This window comes from Octopus sinensis, linkage group LG18 (genome assembly GCF_006345805.1).
Source record: "Octopus sinensis linkage group LG18, ASM634580v1, whole genome shotgun sequence".
Taxonomy (NCBI): Eukaryota; Metazoa; Mollusca; class Cephalopoda; order Octopoda; family Octopodidae; genus Octopus; species Octopus sinensis.
The window spans coordinates 16,566,018-16,588,491 of NC_043014.1; the positions used below are offsets into that span (position 1 = coordinate 16,566,018).

The 22,474-nt window shown below is 40.0% G+C and overlaps 1 protein-coding gene across 4 annotated transcripts in view; it reads left to right on the top strand.

Annotated features, from left to right (window-relative positions):
* LOC115221634 (innexin unc-9-like) overlaps positions 1 to 21,136 on the top strand; it is a 21,722-nt gene extending 586 nt beyond the window's left edge. Inside the window, exons 1-3 of one of the 4 annotated variants that reach the window (XM_036510748.1) lie at positions 10,431 to 10,447; positions 16,650 to 16,998; positions 19,369 to 21,136. In XM_036510748.1, the coding sequence (XP_036366641.1) occupies positions 10,446 to 10,447; positions 16,650 to 16,998; positions 19,369 to 20,277 (1,260 nt within the window). In that variant the 5' untranslated portion in view covers positions 10,431 to 10,445 and the 3' untranslated portion in view covers positions 20,278 to 21,136. Of the gene's footprint in view, positions 1 to 10,430; positions 10,448 to 10,766; positions 10,797 to 16,414; positions 16,421 to 16,649; positions 16,999 to 19,368 lie in introns of those variants that run through there. The other 3 variants (XM_036510750.1, XM_036510747.1, XM_036510749.1) reach the window with 3 other exon arrangements.
* The last annotated feature ends 1,338 nt before the right edge of the window (positions 21,137 to 22,474 follow it).

The window sequence follows — 22,474 nt, forward strand, 5'->3', positions numbered from 1 at the left end:
TATATATGTATATATATGTATATATATATCTATCTATATATATATATATATATATATATATATATAGAGAGAGAGAGAGAGAGAGAGAGACAGTAATACCTCACATTACAAGGACCTGCTTTACAGTAATAAATATAAAATGATTAAACAGCCATTGTGTGTGTGTGTGTGTGTCTACACTGGTTCTGATATGTCTACACAGCAATGGAGTAAAAGGATGGCATAGAAATTTTATTGCTACTACGGGAAATTACGGGAAATTACTGCTCTGCTTTGCAAGTTCTCTCTTTACGAGAGATATCCAGTGATATACATCTGGAAAATCCTGGAGGGTCTGGTCCCAAACTTTGGCATTCAAAGTTGCCCCAACCGCAGAACGGGGCGCCACTGCATGGTGCCAAAGATTCCAACATCATCATCAAAATACAGGACCAGATACTGCAACAGCTTGGGTTTCAGAGGACCACAGCTCTTTAACATCCTCCCTAAATGCCTGAGAGACTTACATGGTGTGGATGTGGGTTTCTTTAAAACTAAACTGGATCTCTTCTTGTCGGGAGTCCCAGATGAACCAATCCCGTTTAAGGATCTCTTTCTCAATCAACTTCCAGTTTGCTTCATGAAAGTTTAAGTTGGAGAGATGGGGGGCCAGGCGACGAAAACAAATGAGTTAAGTACGCAAATAATAAGAGGAAAGAATAGAAAACTGGATAAGTAATATACAGAAAGAATCCTTCGTATGTTGTCGGCTGTCTATCTACTCCTCATTTCTAGCATTCAACGACAACTATTCCCATAAATTACCAAAATAAAATTTGAGATTTCTGGACAGTTGAAGTTGGGAACTAAAACAGGAAAGTGGAGACAGAGAAGGAAACCAAACGAAAACAGCGTGGAGAGTCGTTGGACCAGAATGAGGGAGGGGGGGAATAATAAAAGGGAAAAGAGAGGAGTAGAAGACATCCAGTTGTTAGAAAAAGAAAGAGGGCCACATATAAATAGTTATGGTACATTCTGTTAAGAATGTAGAACAGTATAAAGATCGCCTATCTTCAGATTTCATCCTGTGCTGTCCAGTGGTAATAGATTTACTTCCAGGTTTGTGTTTGGGTTTCTCTGTCGTGTGTGAACAGGGAACTGGAAAAAAATTGGAGTCAATAAGAAGGGGCAGAGTTGGACATTTTTATTTTTTTAATCACTGCAATGGTTTCCACGCAACCTGCTTCTCCAGGTGAGCAGGGAGTTGATTATGCAACCGTTTTCCTCTGTTACGAGATCTGGTTGTGTTTCCTCAGGTGATATATAAATATTGCTGCCCAAAGTTTCAAATTCTTGGCTTCAAGACCATCCCATCCGTCTGTTGTGGCCTAAATTTAGTAGTAGCCAAGACTGTGGGGCTAGAAATAAACGAATCGAGGACATAGTACATCACCATTAATATAAACAGTGACAAAACAACAGGCGTCCTGGCAAATGGAAAACAGCTATCCAAGGTTGATAAATTCACTTACCTAGGATCGACTGTAACTGCTCTCACAACTCAAACTGTGACATCATAGACAGTAGGAGAGCGGCATGTCACAGCTTCAACACCTCTGGTCGTCTGACATCAACACAACAATGAAGATAAAGATGGACAAAACTTCCGACTTTTACATATGGATGAGAAACATGGGTAACAGGCAAAAAACCGGCAAAGGGCCATGGTGAATACTTTTACACAAGAAACCTAAGGAAAATATATCAGATATCTTATACACACACACACACAATGAGTGTGTGTGTGTATGTGTGTGTGTGTGTGAGAGAGAGAGATATCTGTTCTATGTATAACCAAAGAAAGAGCACATCTCTGATGAGCTGACAAGTATGTCTGGACCGGTTCTCTAAGAAGATTTTCAAATTCTAATTCATTTTACTAAAGTTAATATTTGGATCGTCTGTAATTTCCAATTTTAAAGACTTTCATGTGTGTGTGTGTGTGTGTGTGTGTGCGTGCATTATAACATCAGCCTCACAAGATATAGTATATTATTATCAAATTTTTTTAATAAAGCATCGCTTCGAATTATTTGACAGAAACACAGAAAAGAGAGATTATAATTTGAAAGAGTACCACCATCATAATCCCCGTCATCACCACCCCTAATGTCGCCCGAATCAAGAATGACACCGAGAATGGAAATGAAAACAATAACAACCAGCAAAGTAAAAAGCAAGAAGACAAGAAATTAAATTGCCACTTCAACACAGCTGCAAATTCCAACATCACAATTATTACCATCTCCGACATCACAACCACCATTAACACCAACACAACAAAAATTGAAAATACTACTCTCTCTTTTACTCTTTTACTTGTTTCGGTCATTTGACTGCGGCCATGCTGGAGCACCGCCTTTAGTCGAGCAACTCGACCCCGGGGTTATTCTTTGTAAGCCCAGTACTTATTCTATTGGTCTCTTTTGCCGAACCACTAAGTGACGGGGACGCATCTTGGGCAAGTGTCTTCTGCTATAGCCTCGGGCCGACCAATGCCTTGTGAGTGGATTTGGTAGACGGAAACTGAAAGAAGCCTGTCGTATATATGTATATATATGTACGTATCTGTATGTATATGTTTGTGTGTCTGTGTTTGTCCCTCTAGCATTGCTTGACAACCGATGCTGGTGTGGTGTGTTTACGCCCCCGTCACTTAGCGGTTCGGCAAAAGAGACCGATAGAATAAGTACTGGGCTTACAAAGAATAAGTCCCGGGGTCGATTTGCTCGACTAAAGGCGGTGCTCCAGCATGGCCGCAGTCAAATGACTGAAACAAGTAAAAGAGTAACCCAGAATCCATCCAAACAATAATAAAACGATCGTTTACGAATAGTATAAGACTAGAAAGTCAGAAAATATAGCATTCAAATAGAAAAGTACCTCAGATTAATCTGGGGTATCAAAATGTTGGTTACTAAGGGGTAAAAATTGGTACCATAAAGCTGAGAATGAGGCCAGGAAGTATTCCACAAAACTCTAAAGAAGGACGAACTTGTCCGCCATGCTAATCTACTTTGGTTGGAGATCAGTAAGAATGAAGATGGTCGATATGTCCTCAAAAGTAAACATTGCAAATGGCAAAAAGTATCATACGTATATTAGCTAGGATGCAGAAGAGCCGCGTCAGTGTACGTAGAGGGTATCCATATCATACTGTCGGATATACAACGCATCTAGGTGATTGGCGCTGCTCAGTGAATTAAATTAAAAAATAAATAAATGCACCCTATTAAAGCCTAGCCAGGCTCATGGGCCTAGTTTCCCGGTTTCAATGGCGTATGTGTTCCCCAGCTGGACGGGACGCCGGTCCATCGCAGCGTTACTCATTTTTGTCAGCTGAGTGGACCGGAGCAACGTGAAATGAAGTGTTTTGCTCAAGAACACAACGCGTCGCCCGGTCCAGGAATCGAAGCCACAATCTTACGATCATGATGCTGACACCCTAACCATTAAGCCACGCGCCTCCACCTGAGGATTTAAACGATGCAAAAACCATATTTATAAAAAAATGGAAGATGAGTAACTTTCAACATCCCCGAAGCCACTGTACAAGGCACACTGAGAAAAACAATCTTTATATATAAAAGTCAAGTTGTGTGTCTGTCTCCTACGATTTAGATTCCTAACTACTCCCACATTTTGCGGTGCAGTTTAACCAAAACCGGGTATCTTACAGTCGAGATTCATATCGAGCCCTTCTGAGTATTAGCGCGCGTCTACGATGAGTCAACGATTTTAAAAATAATTTACCATCATTTTTTTCCATTTCAATGCATTTTTTTCGCTATTATATAAGGGAAGTAACTCTCTAAAAATGTCTACGATGAGTCAACGATTTAAAAAAAAATTTGCCATAATTTTTTTTCCATTTTTAATGCATTTTTTTGCTATTTTTTGGCTATAACTCTCTAAAAATGCTTATATAGTTATTTCCCTTACAAACCCGAGCAACGCCGGGCGATACTGCTAGTAACATATAAAACAATAGGAGTTAAAAGTCGTAGATTGAAACGACCGACACAATAACAAATTGAAAAGTGTCTACGTCCAGTATAGGACAAAAAAAAACCTACGTTGTAAGAAAAAGTGATATGGCACTGTGGAGGTGAGATTTACCACGGAGGAGTAGGGGCAAGGAAGCACTTTGATTCTAAAAAATGAAGTTCTGCTTCTTGTAACCATATAACCGGATCGTTGGGTAGTGAAAATATAAATTCTAATATGCCACCAGAAATAAACAGCTGCTGGTTGGTGGCAGCTGTTCTGGATATAGAGGCCAAAACAAACATCCTACAGGTGTGGAAACTCCAAAAACAAAATTGGTTGGGGTAAGGTTTGGAGTTGTGGCTGTAAATGGATTACGAAAGTTTAGAAGCAATTCCAGACGTCATAAATCGACCAGAAAACACCAACCTCCACGTGACCGTTGAGAGTAAAAGGCGGAGGTATTATCTGTGTGGGGACACGAATCATCTGAAGGCCTTTTGCTCACAACAAAAGAGAGAAGGGAGACACCATTTTTGCCGACACCATCGTCACCACAGCAACGGCAACAGCACCAAAAACAACAGTATCAGTAACAGCAATTACAGCAGCACTGACAGCGGTAGCATCAACAACAACAAGAACAACAATAGTGGAAGCACCAGCAACATACAGAACAAGGAACTCAAGAGCATATATGGTTTCCATATCATTAACTACACAGTAATACATACCATGTCAACCGGGAATGGGTGTGGGGCGTGTTTGGAACTGCGGTGTTGTTCCGGAGATGTCTGGATCTCAAGATAAGGACTACCTTCCTGGACTCAGAAGGTAAGTTCGAGATCCTAGATGTGAACAGTAGTGACGGGGATGCCCTCAAACTGGTGACTGTTTATGTTCCGACAAGAACAGGACATCTGGATTTCTTCAGACGTCAGGAGATTTTCCTAGGGTCGTCTCGACCTTTAGTGTTAGTGGGCGATTGGAACGCCGTCTTAGAGCCACGTTTGGACTGTGTGAAGCAAGGAGATAGAAGAGGGGTGGTGAGAGCCTCATAAACCTGCTTATATATTTCTAAGTGTCTAACAGGTACGGACTGAATGTGCCAATGTGGATATGGACGAACTTCATCGGGTCATCCAGGTCATTTCTAGATAGGGTATTGTGTAGGCCAGTAGATAAGGATAGTATAAGTTGCCCACTTTTCAAACTCATCAGCTACACAGACCAGAAATTTATGATCTGTATGGTCGATCCAGATAGGCTTAGATGGCAGGGATCCAGTTACTGGAAACTGAACGCGCCAAGCCCAATGCCAAATCCAACGTGCCAAGCTTACAGAGACCGGATTAGAGAATTAGTTAAGCGGGCGTTGAAGAGGCAATCGTCAACAACAAATTGTGGTTTGCTCTGAAAAAGGTAATTAGAGTAGAATCAGCCAGGTTTAGTAAGGCATTAGTGATAGAAATAAATAAAATAGAAGGTCACCTAGAACCTTTGAAAAGGCATTTAAGAAATGTATTGCAACCGACGTGCTGGTCGTGAGATTGGCCGTGAACCAATTCTTGAACGCTAAACACGAAGGTTGCATTGTTAGAGCTAAGATGCATGCTCTAAGACAAGAAGAAACGAAAGCCGCTCGATGGATCCGAGTGGCAGAGCGCAACGTGACAACAAAGTCACAATTCGGTCTTTGGTGAACCAAAATGGGCGCATCGGACTCGAGCCCGAGCGGCATTTCAGTGGCACTTCCCCTGACTGTTTGGTACGAATGGTGGTCCGGAACGCTGGATAGATTTCAAATTCTATCTCGACTGCATGTCATGACTCTCAGCAAGGTGGGTAGAGCGTTGTAAAATGCTGATAACAGTCGTGGAAAAACAGGATGCGACGATGGGCCGCACGGGGAGTAAATCACCTGGTCTGGATGGTCTGACTTATGAGCTTTACTTTTACATGCCAGACTTACTTGGCGGTCTCTTAGCAGATATCTACTGCAACTGGCAACAGAACATGAGAATTTCTAGTTCTGTAAGTCGAGGAGCGGTGCCACTGGAAAGAAAGGACCCAAACAAGCTGGGCTCAAATCGAAAATTTCAGGCCCATAACGCTGCTAAACGCGGACTTCAAAATTTTGACTTAGGTGTGAGCAAAGAGGTTGACGTTTGTCGTCGAAGAACTGATTGTTGAAACGCAAACATCCAAGACAACCTCTACTTCATGCGAGGGTGGGTAAAGAAGCTGCTATGGGTGGGGCCTTGATTAATTTGGATCACTCTAAAGCCTTCGATAGGGTCGACCACCGATACTTGGCGGCCGTTCTCACGGCGGTTGGTTTTGGTCCCGTTTTCCATGGTTGGATCTGCAATGTACTGTGACATATACTCGGTAGTTCGGGTAAATGGTTAACTATCGGAACCATTCAACATTGTACGATGTGTCCGTCAGGGGTGTCCACTCTCATCTCTGTGTATGTTCTGGCTCTAGAGCCACTACTGCAGAAAGGGAGGCGTTGATAGGAATCCCGCGCAAACTAGGATGTGGGAGAATAGTCTCGGCATACGCAGACGACGTCATGTCATAGTGTCGAACACCAGACACACAGACCCAGTCTGCACTACTCTAAAAGAATACGAGTCGGTGTCAGGAGCAAAAATTAAACAAGAAAAGTCAGTGGGCCTGCACCTCAGCACCTGCAGAGGCCGTCCAAGAATGTAGTGGGACGCTGGACGGAGGGACCAGTTAAATTGCTCGTGGTCTGGTTTGATCCGTGGAGAACTGGAACGACGTGTAGAGCAAGGTGACCAATCTCATCCAGAAATGAGTCAAGAGAAAGCTATTCCTGAGTGGTCAGGCAGAGGTGGCGGATGCTTCATCGCCTCTTATATATTATCGCCTGACAGTCGTGCCTTGCTGGGCATGCCGTGGCTGTTGATTCGCAGACATGCTCTGAGGCTACGACATCTCCAGCGATTCCTTGATGGTGAGCAGGTGTGGTCGTCATTTATCAGACAGGATTTTCCACAGCTCGTCTTTTTAACAGAGGTGAGTTCATGGATCAAGCATAGACCAGGGTATGAGGCCTGGCACCTAGAGTATCGTCAGGCGCTCACAATCCTCTGTTGGTCGGGCAATGCGGTCGGTGGAAGTTTCACTCTGGCGTTCTGTAGAGGGTCAGTGGCGGTCAAGTACGATGATGCTCTTGGCGAGATTCTGGGTGTCGACGAGAATAAACTCTACAAGCATGGAAGTACTGTCAGCCGGGTTTGCCCGAGATGCGTGTAGAGCGGGAAACTGCTCTGCACGACCGAGCATTGCTTACTTGTGGGTTTCAGTCAAACACCTGCTGTCACGTGAAAGACGGATCGGATTATCAGAGTCTATCATGAAGATCGCTCCGCTGCCTTCCTTTGGCCGAGAAGGGAAGACAACGTTTCTCTGTCCGGTGGCCTTAGCGAAAGAGGTTGTGTGGTGAACCAGGCTGAAAGGGCTGGAGACTGCAACTGGCGACAGAACAGAAGAATTCCTAGTTCTGTAAGATGAGGGACGATGCCCCTGGAAAGAAAGGGCCCAAACAAGCTGGGGTCAAATCGAAAAATTGGGGCCAATAATGCAGCTAAAGTTTTTCGGCTTCCACTTGAAAAGGAAGGAGAAGGCTGCCTCCCAACAATCCTGTTAAAAGGTAGGTGAATGTAACGCGAATGGCCCGATTGAATGGGCTTACTCTAAGCATGCACCTCTAGATCGAGGGTAGATGAAGTGGAGAGGGCACTTGCCCTAGAGGTTAGGGCGGTTGAAGTTTTTGTGAGTTTTTTCACGAGCAGCCTTTGGAAGCTTCCCTCTTTTGTGGGGTCTTATTTGTAAGAAGTTTCTTTGTTATTCTTTATTTACAAGTTTCAGTCGCACTTTATTTGTATTGTACTGTCCTGTACAGATCTCAGTCGTTTTACATGAACCTTCAGTGGTTAATAAAGAAAATATTATTATCATTATAAAGGCGGCGATCTAGTAAAATCGTTACCACGCCGGGCAAATGCTTAGCGGCATTTCGTCCGTATTTACATTCTGAGTTAAAATTTCGTCGAGGTCGACTTTACTTTTGATCCTTCGGGATCGATAAAATAAGTACCAGTTGTGTACTGTGGTCAATGTAATTGACTAGCCTCTCCCTCAAATTTCAGGCCTTGTGCCTATAGTAGAAAGGATTATTATAAAGGCAGTGAGCTGGTAGAATGGGTAACACGCCGAGCAGAATGCTTAACGGCATTCCGTCCATCTTTACGTTCTGAGTTCAAATTCCGCTGTCGAATTTGCTTTTCATCCTTCCGAGTCGATAAAATGAGCGTTGAGATCGATTTAATCGACCTAGCTCCCCTCCTCCAAACTGTGGGCATTGTGCCAAAATTTGAAACCATCATTATTATTAAAATATTGATATAGGCGCAGGAGTGGCTGTGTGGTAAGAAGCTTGATTACCAAACACATGGTTCTGGGTTCAGTCCCACTGCGTAGCACCTTGGGCAAGTGTCTTCTACTATAGCCCCGGGCTGACCAAAGCCTTGTGAGTGGATTTGGTAGACGGAAACTGAAAGAAGCCCGTAGTTTATATATATATATATATATCAAGAGAAAGCTATTCCTGAAAGGTCGGGCAGAGGTGGCGGATGCTTCATCGCCTCTTATATATATTATCGCCTTTTATATATATTATCGCCTGACAGTCGTACCTTGCTGGGCATGCCGTGGCTGTTGATTCGCAGACATGCTCTGAGGCTACGACATCTCCAGCGATTCATATATATATATATATCAATCATTGATATATGTTTTATCTTATATTTAATATTTCTATAATATGTAATTTTTCTAAATGGTATAATTTAATTTTTCATTATTGAATTGATAAAAGGTGTTTTTTTTTCTTATTCATATATATATGTATATGTATATATATATGTTTGTGTGTCTGTGTTTGACCCCCACCATCGCTTGACAGAAGATGTTGGTGTGTGTGCGTCCCTGTAACTTAGCAGTTCGGCAAAAGACACCAATAGAATAAGTACTACGCATACAAAGAATAAGACCCGGGGTCTATTTCTTCGACTAAAGGCGGCGCTCCAGCATGGCCGCAGTCAAATGACTGAAACAAATAAAAGAATAAATGAATATAGATTAAAAGATAGTGACAAAGAAAGCAAATATGGACACTTATATCACATAGAAAAAAGACAAAACAAAACAAAATCAAATGACAATTGCAAAAATAGAATTCAAACAAAATACATAGGTTAGAATAAATGCGTCACTTGAGTCTCACAGGTGATTCTCTACATTTTTTTCTCTGTCCAAAGGGCTTTTAACTTCGTGTATTACGCGCCTTTATTTATAGCTAGTCTGACATTCGAGATGTATCATTTATAGAGACACATATACATATTTGTACGTATATATGTACTCTTTTACTTGTTTCAGTCATTTGACTGTGTCCATGCTGGAGCACCGCCTTTTAGTCGAGCAAATCGACCCCAGGACTTATCCTTTGTAAGCCTAGCACTAATTCTATCGGTATCTTTGGCCGAACCGCTAAGTTATGGGGACGTAAATACACCACCATCGGTTGTCAGGCGATGTGGGGGGGGGCAACACACACAAACATATACATATATATATATACATATATATATATATTATATATATATATATATATATATATATTCTTTCAGTTTCCGTCTACCAAATCCACTCAAAAGGCTTTGGTCGGCCCGAGGCTATAGTAGAAGACACTTGCCCAAGGTGCCATGCAGTGGCAATGAACCCGGAACCATGTGGTTGGTAATCAAGCTACTTACCACACAACCACTCCTGCGCCTGTATGTATGTATGTAATTATGTATGCATGAATGCACGTGTCTCTATGCGTATATGCACGTATATATAACCACATGGTTCTGGGTTCAGTACTACTGCGCGGCACCTTCGGCGAGTGTCTTCTACTATAGCCTCGGGCTGACCAAAGTCTTGTGAGTGAATTTGGTAGCCGGAAACTGAAAGAAGCCCGTCTATATATATATATATATATATGTGTGTGTGTGTGTGTGTGTGTGTATTCCATGTATTTGAAACTTTTAATGTCCTTACATATATATTGTACGGCGTTTTTATGTTATTCCACATTTTCGCGATACAAGTATATATCTCGCATGAGCCAGTCAACTCGTAGGATACAGGCTAGCGCGGACGCGCGTGTGCGCAAACCGGGTCCAGTCTACGCTACTAGTTCATGTGACCGAAAGTAAACTTTACTGGTCCCTTTTTAATAAACCTCCACGTGATTATTATTTATTCCTCTGTTTTTGTTCCTTTAATTTCTGACTTAAAGAAAATCACATTACCGAAGCCGCGCTAAAAAAGCAGATATGTAAGTTCATTTAAAATTATTTTTGTTTGTATATCGTTTAAAATTATTTTTGTTTTTATATCATTGACCGCCTCTAAAATTAATGACTTCAGTTTTGAGCAGATCATGAACTATGTACTCAGAAACACCTTTTTATTTTCTTTCATTGTTCGGGTATTCCCCTTTATAAACATTTGATATCCTGTCATGCTTCAACACACATTTTTGACATGAAAAGTAAATAACCTGTACAATAATGTGGGTAGAAATAAAAAGTTTTTCTCATTAAATTGTAACCAGTCCTTATTATTTAAACACCTTAGACAAGCCGTGTCTCAAAATTCTTTCTAGCTGTGGGTTCAGACGAGGAGTAAATTTTTAGAATTATTTTTATGATAAAATCTTTCTTTGCCTGACAATACAGCTCAAATTAGAAGCAATCTTTTCTAACATTTATTTATTCATAGCCATAATTTAAAATATTCATCTTTTCCCGGCAATTTTCTTGTGAAAGAGAATCCTTCTTTTATTTTGCCTCCATGAACATGTGGTGTTTGTGTATTTTGTTAATTTTCATATTTCCTTGCTGTAACTCCCTTTTCTATCTGCTGCTTGCCTATCATACATCTCTTTCTCCCTACAAAATCACTCTGGACACGTTCTGTATTCATAATGTGTGTGTGTGTGTGTGTGTGAAGTAGATCTCCGTCGCTTTCGACGATGAGTATTCTAGTTTGTGTGATCAACTGAGTTACATTCTCAGTTGAATCAACACTCTTTAAGCAACAGAATATTCCACAGATACTTTTTCTTACCCTTAATCACGTAATCCTCGAGCAGAGTTCCATACATTATGTAACAGAAAAAGGTCGACGCTTTGAATATTAATCCTGTCGGTCTGACAGATTTTTTTTTCACTCATAAATAAGCCTTGGGTCGATCCGAGGCTATGTTGAAATATTGCCCAAAATACCATGTAGGTTCAAACCCTGACTCAATGACTGTTCTTATCCACTCACCGGCTTTTCTTGCGTATCTAGACACTATAGTTATATATATATATCATCATCATCGTTTAACGTCCGTTTTCCGCGCTAGCACGGGTTGGACGGTTCGACTGGGGTCTGGGAAGCCAGGGGCTGCACCAGGCTCCAGTCTGATCTGGCAGTGTTTCTACAGCTGGATGCCCTTCCTAACGCCAACCACTCCGCGAGTGTTGTGGGTGCTTTTTACGTGCCACCGGCACAGGTGTCAGGGGAGTCTGGCATCGTTCACGATCGGTTGGTGCTTTTTATGTGCCACCGGCATAGAAGCCAGTCGAGGCGGCGCTGGCATCGACCACATTCGGATGGTGCTTTTTATGTGCCACCAGCACAGAAGCCAGTCGAGGCGGCGCTGTATATATTTTTGCTTAATGCCCAAGGCATCAGCCCTTCCACCAATACACAAAAATGGAAGATAAAATTCCTGGAGGACTGGGTCGAGGCCCATCCAAACCACATCCCTTTCTTCGTCCTCACTGAAACCCATCATAGTAACCTTCACTTGGAAGCCGAGGTGAAAGTTAAAAATTTCAAAGCCATTCGTGCTGATCGTGCTGGCAGAAGAAAGGGTGGGACTGCCATTTATGTTCATGATTCATTCTCAACAGAAGCTATGAACATATTTTCCAATGGATACTGCGAAGCAGTCGCTGTATTCGGTCAAACCAACAACTTAACAGTAGTTGGGCTCTACAGACCACCCCAAACGCCCCTACCATGCTTCAAGGAATGCCTCAACAACATAAAGTGTTTCATTCAGCAGTGTCAACCTGACAACATTTTAATGATGGGAGACTTCAACCTTCCCAGGGTTGACTGGTCTACAAACAGTCTGCCGCCAGGTTCTTCTCTCTCAACCCCTGACAGGGAGGCAGTGGAATCGCTTCTTGACTTCATGGATGATTTCTTCCTGTCCCAACTGGTACTCGAACCAACAAGATGTCATAAAAACGTCTTAGACTTAATTTTCAGCAATCACACTGATACTATCCACAATATTGCAGTGAAGAAAACCCTACTCTCTGATCATGACATGGTTCTCTGTGATCTGAGATTTCACTGGCCAAAATGCAAAACAAATGTCATCCCTCCTGTTCATCCATTTGACACTATGAATTTCCACAATGCAAACTGGGAAGCGATCAATAATGATCTTGCACAAGTCGATTGGTCCTTCACGCACACATACACACCCACTAACATCAAAAAGTCCTGGCAGTCATTTGTAGACACCATTACGAACATATGTGCAAAACACACCCCATTAAGATCTGCAAACAAATCTAAGTGTCGAATCCCTAGAAATAGAAAATCTCTCATCAGGAAAATTAAAAGAATTAACAAAAAAATCAACAAGCTGAAATACTGTCAACAGCAACACACCAACCTGACTGCCATCTCGTCACTAGAGATTAAAAAACATAAACTCCAAAACAACATGATCTCTATCATCATTAGTCAGCGAAGAGCTGAAGAGGCCTGGGCCATTGAGAAGATAAAACTCAATCCCAAAGTGTTCTTTTCATTTGCAAAAAAACACAGAGTCACTGGTTCTACTGTTGGCCCTCTGATTGATGAAGATGGTACTCTTCAAGACAATGCCAAAACCATGGGAGAGATATTGCAGAAACAATATTGCTCTGTTTTCAGCAATCCTGATATGACTGATCTGGGCTGTATCAGTGATGTTACTCCCCAATACACTTTATCGGACATAACCTTTGGCGCTCCTGATGTCTTAGCAGCAATAAAGGAAATGAAGCATAATTCAGCAGTAGGTCCCGATAGGTTCCCTGCTTGTGTCTTGAAGATGTGTCAAAACCAACCTGCACCCCCTCTAGCCAATCTGTGGCGGAACTCACTGGATGCTGGATATATACCAGAAGACCTTCTATCCCAGTCTGTTGTCCCAGTTTTCAAAAAAGGAAACAAATCGCTTGCCGTGAATTACCGTCCAATCTCACTCACCTCTCATATCATTAAGGTATTTGAGAGAGTGCTGAGATCGCGTATGACTCACTTCTTTGAGAGTCATAATATGCTGAACTCCAACCAGCATGGATTCCGTAATGGGAGAGGGTTCCAACACTGATGTCATCTACCTTGATTTCAGCAAGGCCTTTGACAGGGTTGATCATAAGATCCTTCTGAGAAAGCTGTCCAATATTGGTGTCACTAGAAAGCTGCTGCAGTGGATCAAGTGTTTCCTGTCTAACAGAACCCAACATGTTGTAGTCGAAGGAGTCAAATCCAGCCCAGCCAAAGTCAGCAGTGGTGTCCCACAAGGCACTGTGTTGGGCCCACTTCTCTTCATCATCTACATAAATGATATTACTGACACCATCAAACACAGTAACATCAGAACCTTCACTGATGATTCCAAGCTCCAGAAGGTCATCAATGGCGTGGATGACCGAATAAGCCTTCAGTCAGACCTACTGGCTGTTGTCCAATGGGCGGAAAAGAATAACATGTTGCTAAACGAAGACAAATTCGAACTGATCCACTTTGGAAGGGAGGACGCTCTGAAACTCCCATACTCCCTTCCTTCTGGAGAAATTCTCATGGCATCCAATAACATCAGAGACTTGGGAATAACAGTGGACAACAACATAAGCTGGGCTACACATATAAGCAGCAAAGTTGACATGGCCCGCAGAATGTGTTCCTGGATTCTCAGAACCTTCCAGTTGAGAGATTCCCACACTATTATCCTTCTCTTCTCCACTTTTGCCCGACCCTACCTTGAATACTGCTGTCCACCTTGGTCTCCCTACACAAAACAAAATATTATGAGAATTGAAGCTCCCCAAAGGTCAATCACAAAAAAGTTAGATGGCATGTCAGACCTTGACTACTGGGGTAGACTTGAGAAGCTGAAACTGTATTCACTCCAACGACGCCGTGAACGCTACATTATTTGTATGATGTGGAAAATATTCCATCAGCACTGTCCGAATGATGTTGGCATCACCTTCAAAATACATCCAAGGCTTGGACCACGTGCCATCCGTCCACAACAAAAATCTAAATCGCATCACATAACGACAATATGGCACAACTATTTCACTCCAATTGGACCCGCTCTCTTCAACATTACACCAGGACACGTCAAAAAAGAAACTGACCACACAAAATTCAAGAAGTCTTTGGACAAATTCCTTCAAACAGTCCCGGACAAACCACCCACACCCGGATATGTCTCCGCAAACAATAACTCTCTGCTCGAATGGGCCTTGGTACCCAAATCCTGAATTGAAAGACTTCGCCAGGTGGTGCTATTAAGTTAGACATGGCCTGGGCCAATACTGGCCAAAACCTCTCTAAGTTATACTAATATATGTGGGTAATCTGTACGCTTATTCTTTTCTGCTCTAGGCACAAGGCCCAAAATTTTTTGGGAGGGATCCAGTCGATTAGATCGACCAGTACACAACTGGTACTTAATTTATCGACTCCAAAAGGATGAAAAGCCAAGTCGACCTCGGCAGAATTTGAACTTAGAACATAAAGACAGATGAAATAGCGCTAATCTGTACACTTATTGTTTACATATATAAATCAGAGGTTGCCTGCTAAATCTTAACAATATAACAATATTCTTTTGATGTTCTGTTTTAGATACTTTTTAATGTATGTTCTAGAATAGTTAGTAAAGAAAATAACTAGAGGCAAGAAAGTATGAACATTCTATTTATTATTCAAATTATTCTGTCAAGTATAATGCATATTTTATTCATATTTGAGGTAACCATGCATTATCTTGTAGCTTGGGTAGCTTTACAAATTCAAGTTCGAACAGTAATTAGAATACTTAAAAGGCTAGATATTTAATATTGATGTTTTGTATTTTGTATGATTATTGCTGTAGATGCTGGCATGCCTGTGTTAGATATGCATATATTATGCAAAACTTAGATATGCATATGTTATGCAAATGTTGTGTACATAGGTGTAGGAGTGGCTGTGTGGTAAGTAGCTTGCTTACAAATCACATGGTTCTGGGTTCAGAACCACTGTGTGGCACCTTGGGCAAGTGTCTTCTACTGTACTCTTGGGCCGACCAAAGCCTTGTGAGTGGATTTGGTTGATGGAAACTGAAAGAAGTACGTCATATATATATATATATGTGTGTGTGTGTGTGTGTACCGTAAATCCTTGAGTATAATCCGCATTTTTTTCCCCAAATTTAAAGGTCAAAATCCCTAGTGCGTACTATATACGAGGTTAAAAATGAAAAATATTTTCTAAGCAATGTCCGAAACTCTATTTGCTGTCCGGCAATGAAGTAATAAAAGAATCATCCATAACTTGCAGTAAGCAACATTTATTAATATAAAAGTATTCAGAACACGGAATAACATATAACAAAAACAATTTGCAAACATTTATATTCCCATATAACAGTTGAGAACATCACCATTATTGTATTATGCATGTGTGGAAGTGTTTGTTCGACTAGGTGCTGCTGGCTTAATTATGCACGACTCGGTTTAGAGAAGGAGTGCGTAATATACTCAAGGTTTAGGTTTTTCAGCAGTACAATCCCCTAAAAATCCCTTGTGTATTATACTCAAGGGCGGACTATACTCGAAGATTTACGGTATATGTTTGTGTGTCTGTGTTTGTCCACCCAATATCGCTTGACAACCGATGCTGGTGTGTTTTCATCCCTGTAACTTAGCGGTTCGGCAAACGAGACCGGTAGAATAAGTACTAGACTTAAAAAGAATAAGTCCCAGGGTCAATTTGCTCGACTAAAGGTGGTGTTCCAGCATGGCCACAGTCAAATGACTGAAACAAGTAAAAGAGTATTCCTTATTGATATTATGGCTTTGGCTTGCTGCTTGTGCTTTGGAAACCAGTGGGATAAAAAAAAAATCCCTTGAAAAAAACCAATATAGGTGAGTGACAGGAAGAGCATCCAGATGTAAATTACCATTTCAAATATGTACCCATCCAAATCCATGCTAGCATAGAAAACCAGAAGTTGTAACAAATGAATTTAATGTGTATGGTGTACTAAAGGAATTCATTGGTTCACATACCAGTAGTAAGTATGTACTTTACAATGGTCATGTTCTAAATTGTATCATTTATGGCAATAACCATAACTAATTTGGCTTTTATTATTTCAAGTTTTCATATTTATTTATTTCTATTTTTATTTCTCTTTCCAGGATTGGCTCAATACTTGGTGGGTTTATGTCATGGTCGAGACTGCAAGGCAGCACCAATGATGACTGGGGCGATCGGCTCAATCATTTGTGGACAGTTTCTCTACTTGCTCTCTTTGCTATCGTAGTCACAACAACACAGTATGTTGGAGACCCAATTCATTGTTGGGCTCCTGCTGAATTTCCTGGACATTATGTCGAGTATGTGAAATCATACTGCTGGATTTCAAATACCTACTACATATCAATGAACAACATCATACCTACAGACATCACTGCACGTTCCGATGCAGAAATTACTTACTATCAGTGGACCCCTTTGATTTTACTTTTTATGGCATTTCTTTTTAAGGTAAGATATAGTTATACTTTTTTCTGCAAAATACGGGTAGCTTTTCCTGTTCAGGCTGTGTTATTAGCATTATTCTGTGTTTGAGAATTTAAAATCACTTCTTCAACCTTCTAAGACATCTAAAGCAAACTTCGTTTATTTGTTTACGTTCATCGTAATTTGAATAAAACAATATCTAACTTCAGTTTCATCTATCTTGTTTCAAACAGTTTGAACATTGCCTGCCATATTTATGCATGCCACAGGTGTAGGTGTGACTGTGTGATAACAAATTTGCTTCCGAACCACATGATTTTAGGTTCAGTCCCACTGCATTGCACCTTGGGCAAGCATCTTCTATAGCCTTGCAAATGGAACTGGTTGACAGAAACCGAAAGAAACCAGTATGTGTATATATATATATAACATCATCATCGTTTAACGTCCGCTTTCCATGCTAGCATGGGTTGGATGATTTGATTGAGGACTGGCATACCAGATGGCTGCACCGGGCTCCAATCTGATCTGGCAGTGTTTCTACAGCTGGATGCCCTTCCTAATGCCAACCACTTTGAGAGTGTTGTGGGTGCTTTTACGTGCCACTGGCACAAGGGCCAGTCAGGCGGTACTGGTAATGGCCACACGCAGGTGGTGTTTTTTACATACCTCCTGCACAGGAGCCAGTCCAGTGGCACCAGCAATGACTTCGCTCAAATGTTTTTCACGTGCCAGTAAGGCAACACTGGTAATGATCACATTTGAATGGAGCTTTTTATGTGCCACCGGCACAGAAGTCAGCTGCTCTGGCAGCGATCACACTCAGATGGTGCTCTTACCACCCCACTGGCATGGGTGCCAGTCATCAAATTTTCGAATTTGATGTCTCCTTCACATGGCATGATTGTCACAAATGAGTGTTGCTGTTACACTAGCAGTGCTTCTTATTATGAAACTTCCATGAAAACATGTCTGGTCATGGGGAAATATTACTTCACTTGAAAACAGGTGTGGGTTATGACAGGAAGGGCATTCTGCTGTAGAAAATCTGCCTCAAAAATTCCATCCAACCCATGTGTATATAGAAAAGTGGATGTTTTAAGTGATGATGGCTTTGACTCAGACCTACAGTTCGTACTTCAGGCTCAACTCAAGTACTTAAACCTAGTAAATATGGCACAAAACAGTAATAAACTGAGATAATATTTTACAAAACAGACAATATAAAAATAGTATTTAACCCTTTAGCATTCAAACCAGCCATTTCAGACTCAAAATATTCTACCTGTTTTATGTTTAAACTACCCTACGATATTCTAAAAATATATTCACATCAGCAAAATCTCAGAGCTACAAGATAACATGATTAATTCAAAACAATGAGAATAAATAAGCAGAACATTTGACAGAGTAATCTGAATGCTAAAGTGTTAAATAGTTGTCTCAGTGTTGATTTACAGACGCAAGGAAACTGTTTCATATTGTTTGAAATAAAACTAGATGTTCATGCTTCTCCTGAAGCCACTTACAAAGGAAGTAGAATTATGAAATTACAAGTCAAAATTTCATTCAATTCCGTATTATTTATTTCAAAAAAATTTTTAAAAGAAAGAAAAATGCAAATTTATTTAGAATCCTTACATAATGCTTTTAAGTCCTATTTTCTCAATATACAAGATTGAAATTCAAGCCAGAATAATATTTCTTACATTCTGTTTCTATATTCATATTTCCTCACCTGACCCTCTTCCTTTATCAATTTATTTCTTTGTACCTGCAGTTGTTATTGTTTAGGTCCAGAGCAGCCCTAATCATGCTGTCCTATTATTACAAGGATTCTAGCTGTGGCTATCATCCCATTTTTGCTATCTAGAATAAAACTAGATCCATATTATTCACTGTGTTCTTTCCTGAGTTGGTGAGGTGTTATTGGAAGGGAATTTAACTGCTACTTATGACAAGTTGAGTGACCACAGATGAGTCACCTCATTGGCCCATGTTTCTGCATTGATTACCAAATTATCGATGCTTTTTTTTTTTTTTTTTTTTAATGAGTTTTAAAGTTGACCAAATTGATATTTATGTTCCTTTTACATTCTGAATTCACAGTCAATTTTAACCTCTATCCTTCTGGGATGGAGGTTAAAACACCATTCAAGTACTGGGCTAATTTTAATGAAGTATCCCACTCCTTCAAAAAAAATTTTGGCCTTAGGCTTGTGATAGATGTCTTTTTTTGTTTTTTTTATTTTAACTTGGAATCATACTTCTAAAATTGTCTTGTAAGTAATTTGGGGGAAACTGAAGTTGTCTTTCATCATTTTTTTTTTCTTACACATTTATGCTTTCCAAGTTATCAGTTTCTTAATATATGTATATTCTTTTCATTTTCAGTTTCCTAACATAATCTGGAGGTTGTTAAGCAGTGTATCTGGTGTTAATTTAGAGCGAGTTGTTGACTTGGCTGAACAAACTCAACTTGGATCCCCTGAAGACCGTCAGAAAACTATTGAACACATAGCGTTTTACATGGATCGCTGGCTGGAAACCTACCGTGAATATAAAATGAATTATGTTGTACGAATGAGGCAGAAAATGACAAAAGTTTGCTGTCTGATGTGTTCAAAAAGAGATGGGACATTTTTGGTTGGATTCTATGTTTGTGTGAAAGTTCTGTATGCTGTAAATGTCATTGGACAGTTTTTCTTATTGAATGCCTTTATGTCTAACCAGTTTTCAGTATATGGTTATGAAGTTCTTGAAATGGTACGTAATAAGGTTCCTTGGAAAGAATCCGTCAGATTCCCTCGTGTGACTCTCTGTGATTTTGAGATAAGGCAGTTACAGAACATTCAACGTTTCACTGTCCAGTGTGTTCTTCCTGTTAATCTGTTTAATGAAAAAATCTTCATTTTTCTTTGGTTTTGGTTAGTCTTTATTTCTATAGTTACATGTGGCAATTTACTGTTCTGGATTTATCGCACAATTTTCCGTCAGTCCCGTGTTAATTATATCGCTAAATATTTTAAGTCTTCAGAGGATATATTCACAAGGGAAGACAAGAAACTGGTGCATCGTTTCACAACAGACTATCTGCGAGATGACGGACTTTTTGTATTACGCCTTGTTTCTAAGAACTCCACAGACTTGGTTCTAGTTGACTTAGTGAAAGAATTATGGCATTTATACAAGAACAAAAATGGTCGGAAAGCAGGCTCTTCAGCTCTTAATAACACTAACAAAGATACTCTAGACAAAGATGACATTTCAAAAGATCCATCAAAACAGCCTCTAAAGCCGTAGATCAACAGCTCTTAGGTTACTTATGATCCTATTCAAATGTTTATTTTGATTACATCTAGGGATTATCATTTCATTATGTCCCTGGTTAGTGGCTGATTAACAAAAAAAAAAAATGTATATTTTCAGTACGAATTAGATACATTTATAGGTTTGTAATAGAACAGGTGGGATGGGGGACTCTCAGCACCTTAAATGTATAAGAGTATGCCTTACTAATACTTCATTATAACTTTTCCTATATTTTTTCAGTCCATGCTAAATATATCACAATATTTCAACCGGTGTAAAATGTTTGATGGTAACATTTAACTACCTTTGTAAACACACCTTGGCAGAACCATTAGAGCATTGGACAAAATGTTTTGTATTTCTTCTAACTCTTTACATTTTGGATTCATATTCCAAGATCAGTCTGGCTTTTGTATCCTTCCAGAGTAAATAAAATAAAGTACCAGTCAAATACTAAGGTTGATGGTATTGACTGCCCTGCTCTTCTCAAAACTGCTAGCTTTGTAGCTAAATTAGAAACTACAGTATTGAGAGGTGAAATGGCTGATAGAATATAGTATTGGATTAATTTGTTTCCAATGTTTAAATCCTAATCCACCCATGGTATGCCCTGTTACCTGTTACTGTTAACCTAACTTGCCTTAATAATAGTTCATATCTATTTAAGAGACTTATTTTTTACTTTCACCTTTATCATGATTACTAGTGCCATTTAACCTGTGCAATCATCAGAAAATAACTAGTTCACATATATACTCTCTTCAACTGCATTAAAAAAAAAAAGAAACAATTTGTGGATGTCTTGGAAGTAGTTAATCAAACAAACCTTACAAGAACATGTGAATAAAAATTTTTAAATATTAGTGACATTTTTACTTGGAATTCTTTATTTATTTTTGCAGTTATAACATTTTTTTTTCAGATATCTGAAGAATCCTATGAATGTAATTAGTGCTAATGAAGTTTTTTCCTTTTTCAAATTAATCTTAAGGTGAATGAATTGGAACATTAATGAGTGCAGTTTGTAATTAACTGTAACAAGACAGAAAGCTATAAACACACAAACACATAAACACACCACACAGATCTGTGATATTTAACCATCTTTTTTCCTTGTGGTCCCACACAATAATATCTGGTCAGTTGTGTTTTAACTCGGTGGCTGTGTTAAGTCCCACCAATATTCTTTTGACCCATTGGTCTCAATATGATCAACTTCATTTCTAGGTTTTCTGTTTTGTTATCCTCTTCCAGACCATTCTGGCCATCACATCATGCCTCACGGAAAGGTCATATCTGGAAGACATTCTCTTACAACTGGCAATAATGTGATTGATGCCTTCAGTATTGCTCTTGTACAACCTAGATTTGTTGTGTGTGTGTGTGTGTGTGTGGACAAGTGTAGTGAGACATGAAATCCCTATTTTGTCGTGGTGGTGTAGCACAGTTGTGCTGTGACCATTTCATCCATTTACTAATGGCTGCAAAGGATACGTGAGGCAACATCCACCCAGCAGTAAACTGCGCCTTTTTCAAAGAGTTAAAGTAGTTACAGTTTTGACGTCAAGGAAGCAACAAGACTTTCCACAACGTGGCATCTCTTCTGTGTTCACCACCAACTTAATTAGTTGCAGATTTGCATCCTCTTGGAGATTATTACAGCATTCATGGCCAATGCTGTGCAACTTGCTTCACTTACATCTATTTTTATTTTGCAGCATATCAGTTTCCAGTGAAATACAAATTGAGTCATGGGAAATTCATTCCTGTCTCTCTAGACATTTCTTATTTTCTCATTGCATCACACACACTTTACCAACCTAAATGGCATTCTTTTTACTGCAACACATGGGAGTTACACTCAAGAAATAAATCATTATATTTTATTTACAACATTGACTTCTGATATTTGTTTCTACATTCACGTCATACAAATCATCGTGGTACCCATTAAATAGGTGACTACCAATCCACTAACTCTGTGACCCTCACTGGTGACATTTTTATTTATTGATTATCTAGTAGCTGGCTGACCTTCTAACTATTATTTGTCTTACTACTAGATATGTAAGTATGTATACACACACATATATACTCTCTCTCTTTACTCTCTCTTTTACTTGTTTCAGTTATTTGACTGTGGCCATGCTGGAGCACCGCCTTTAGTTGGGCAAATCGACCCCGGGAC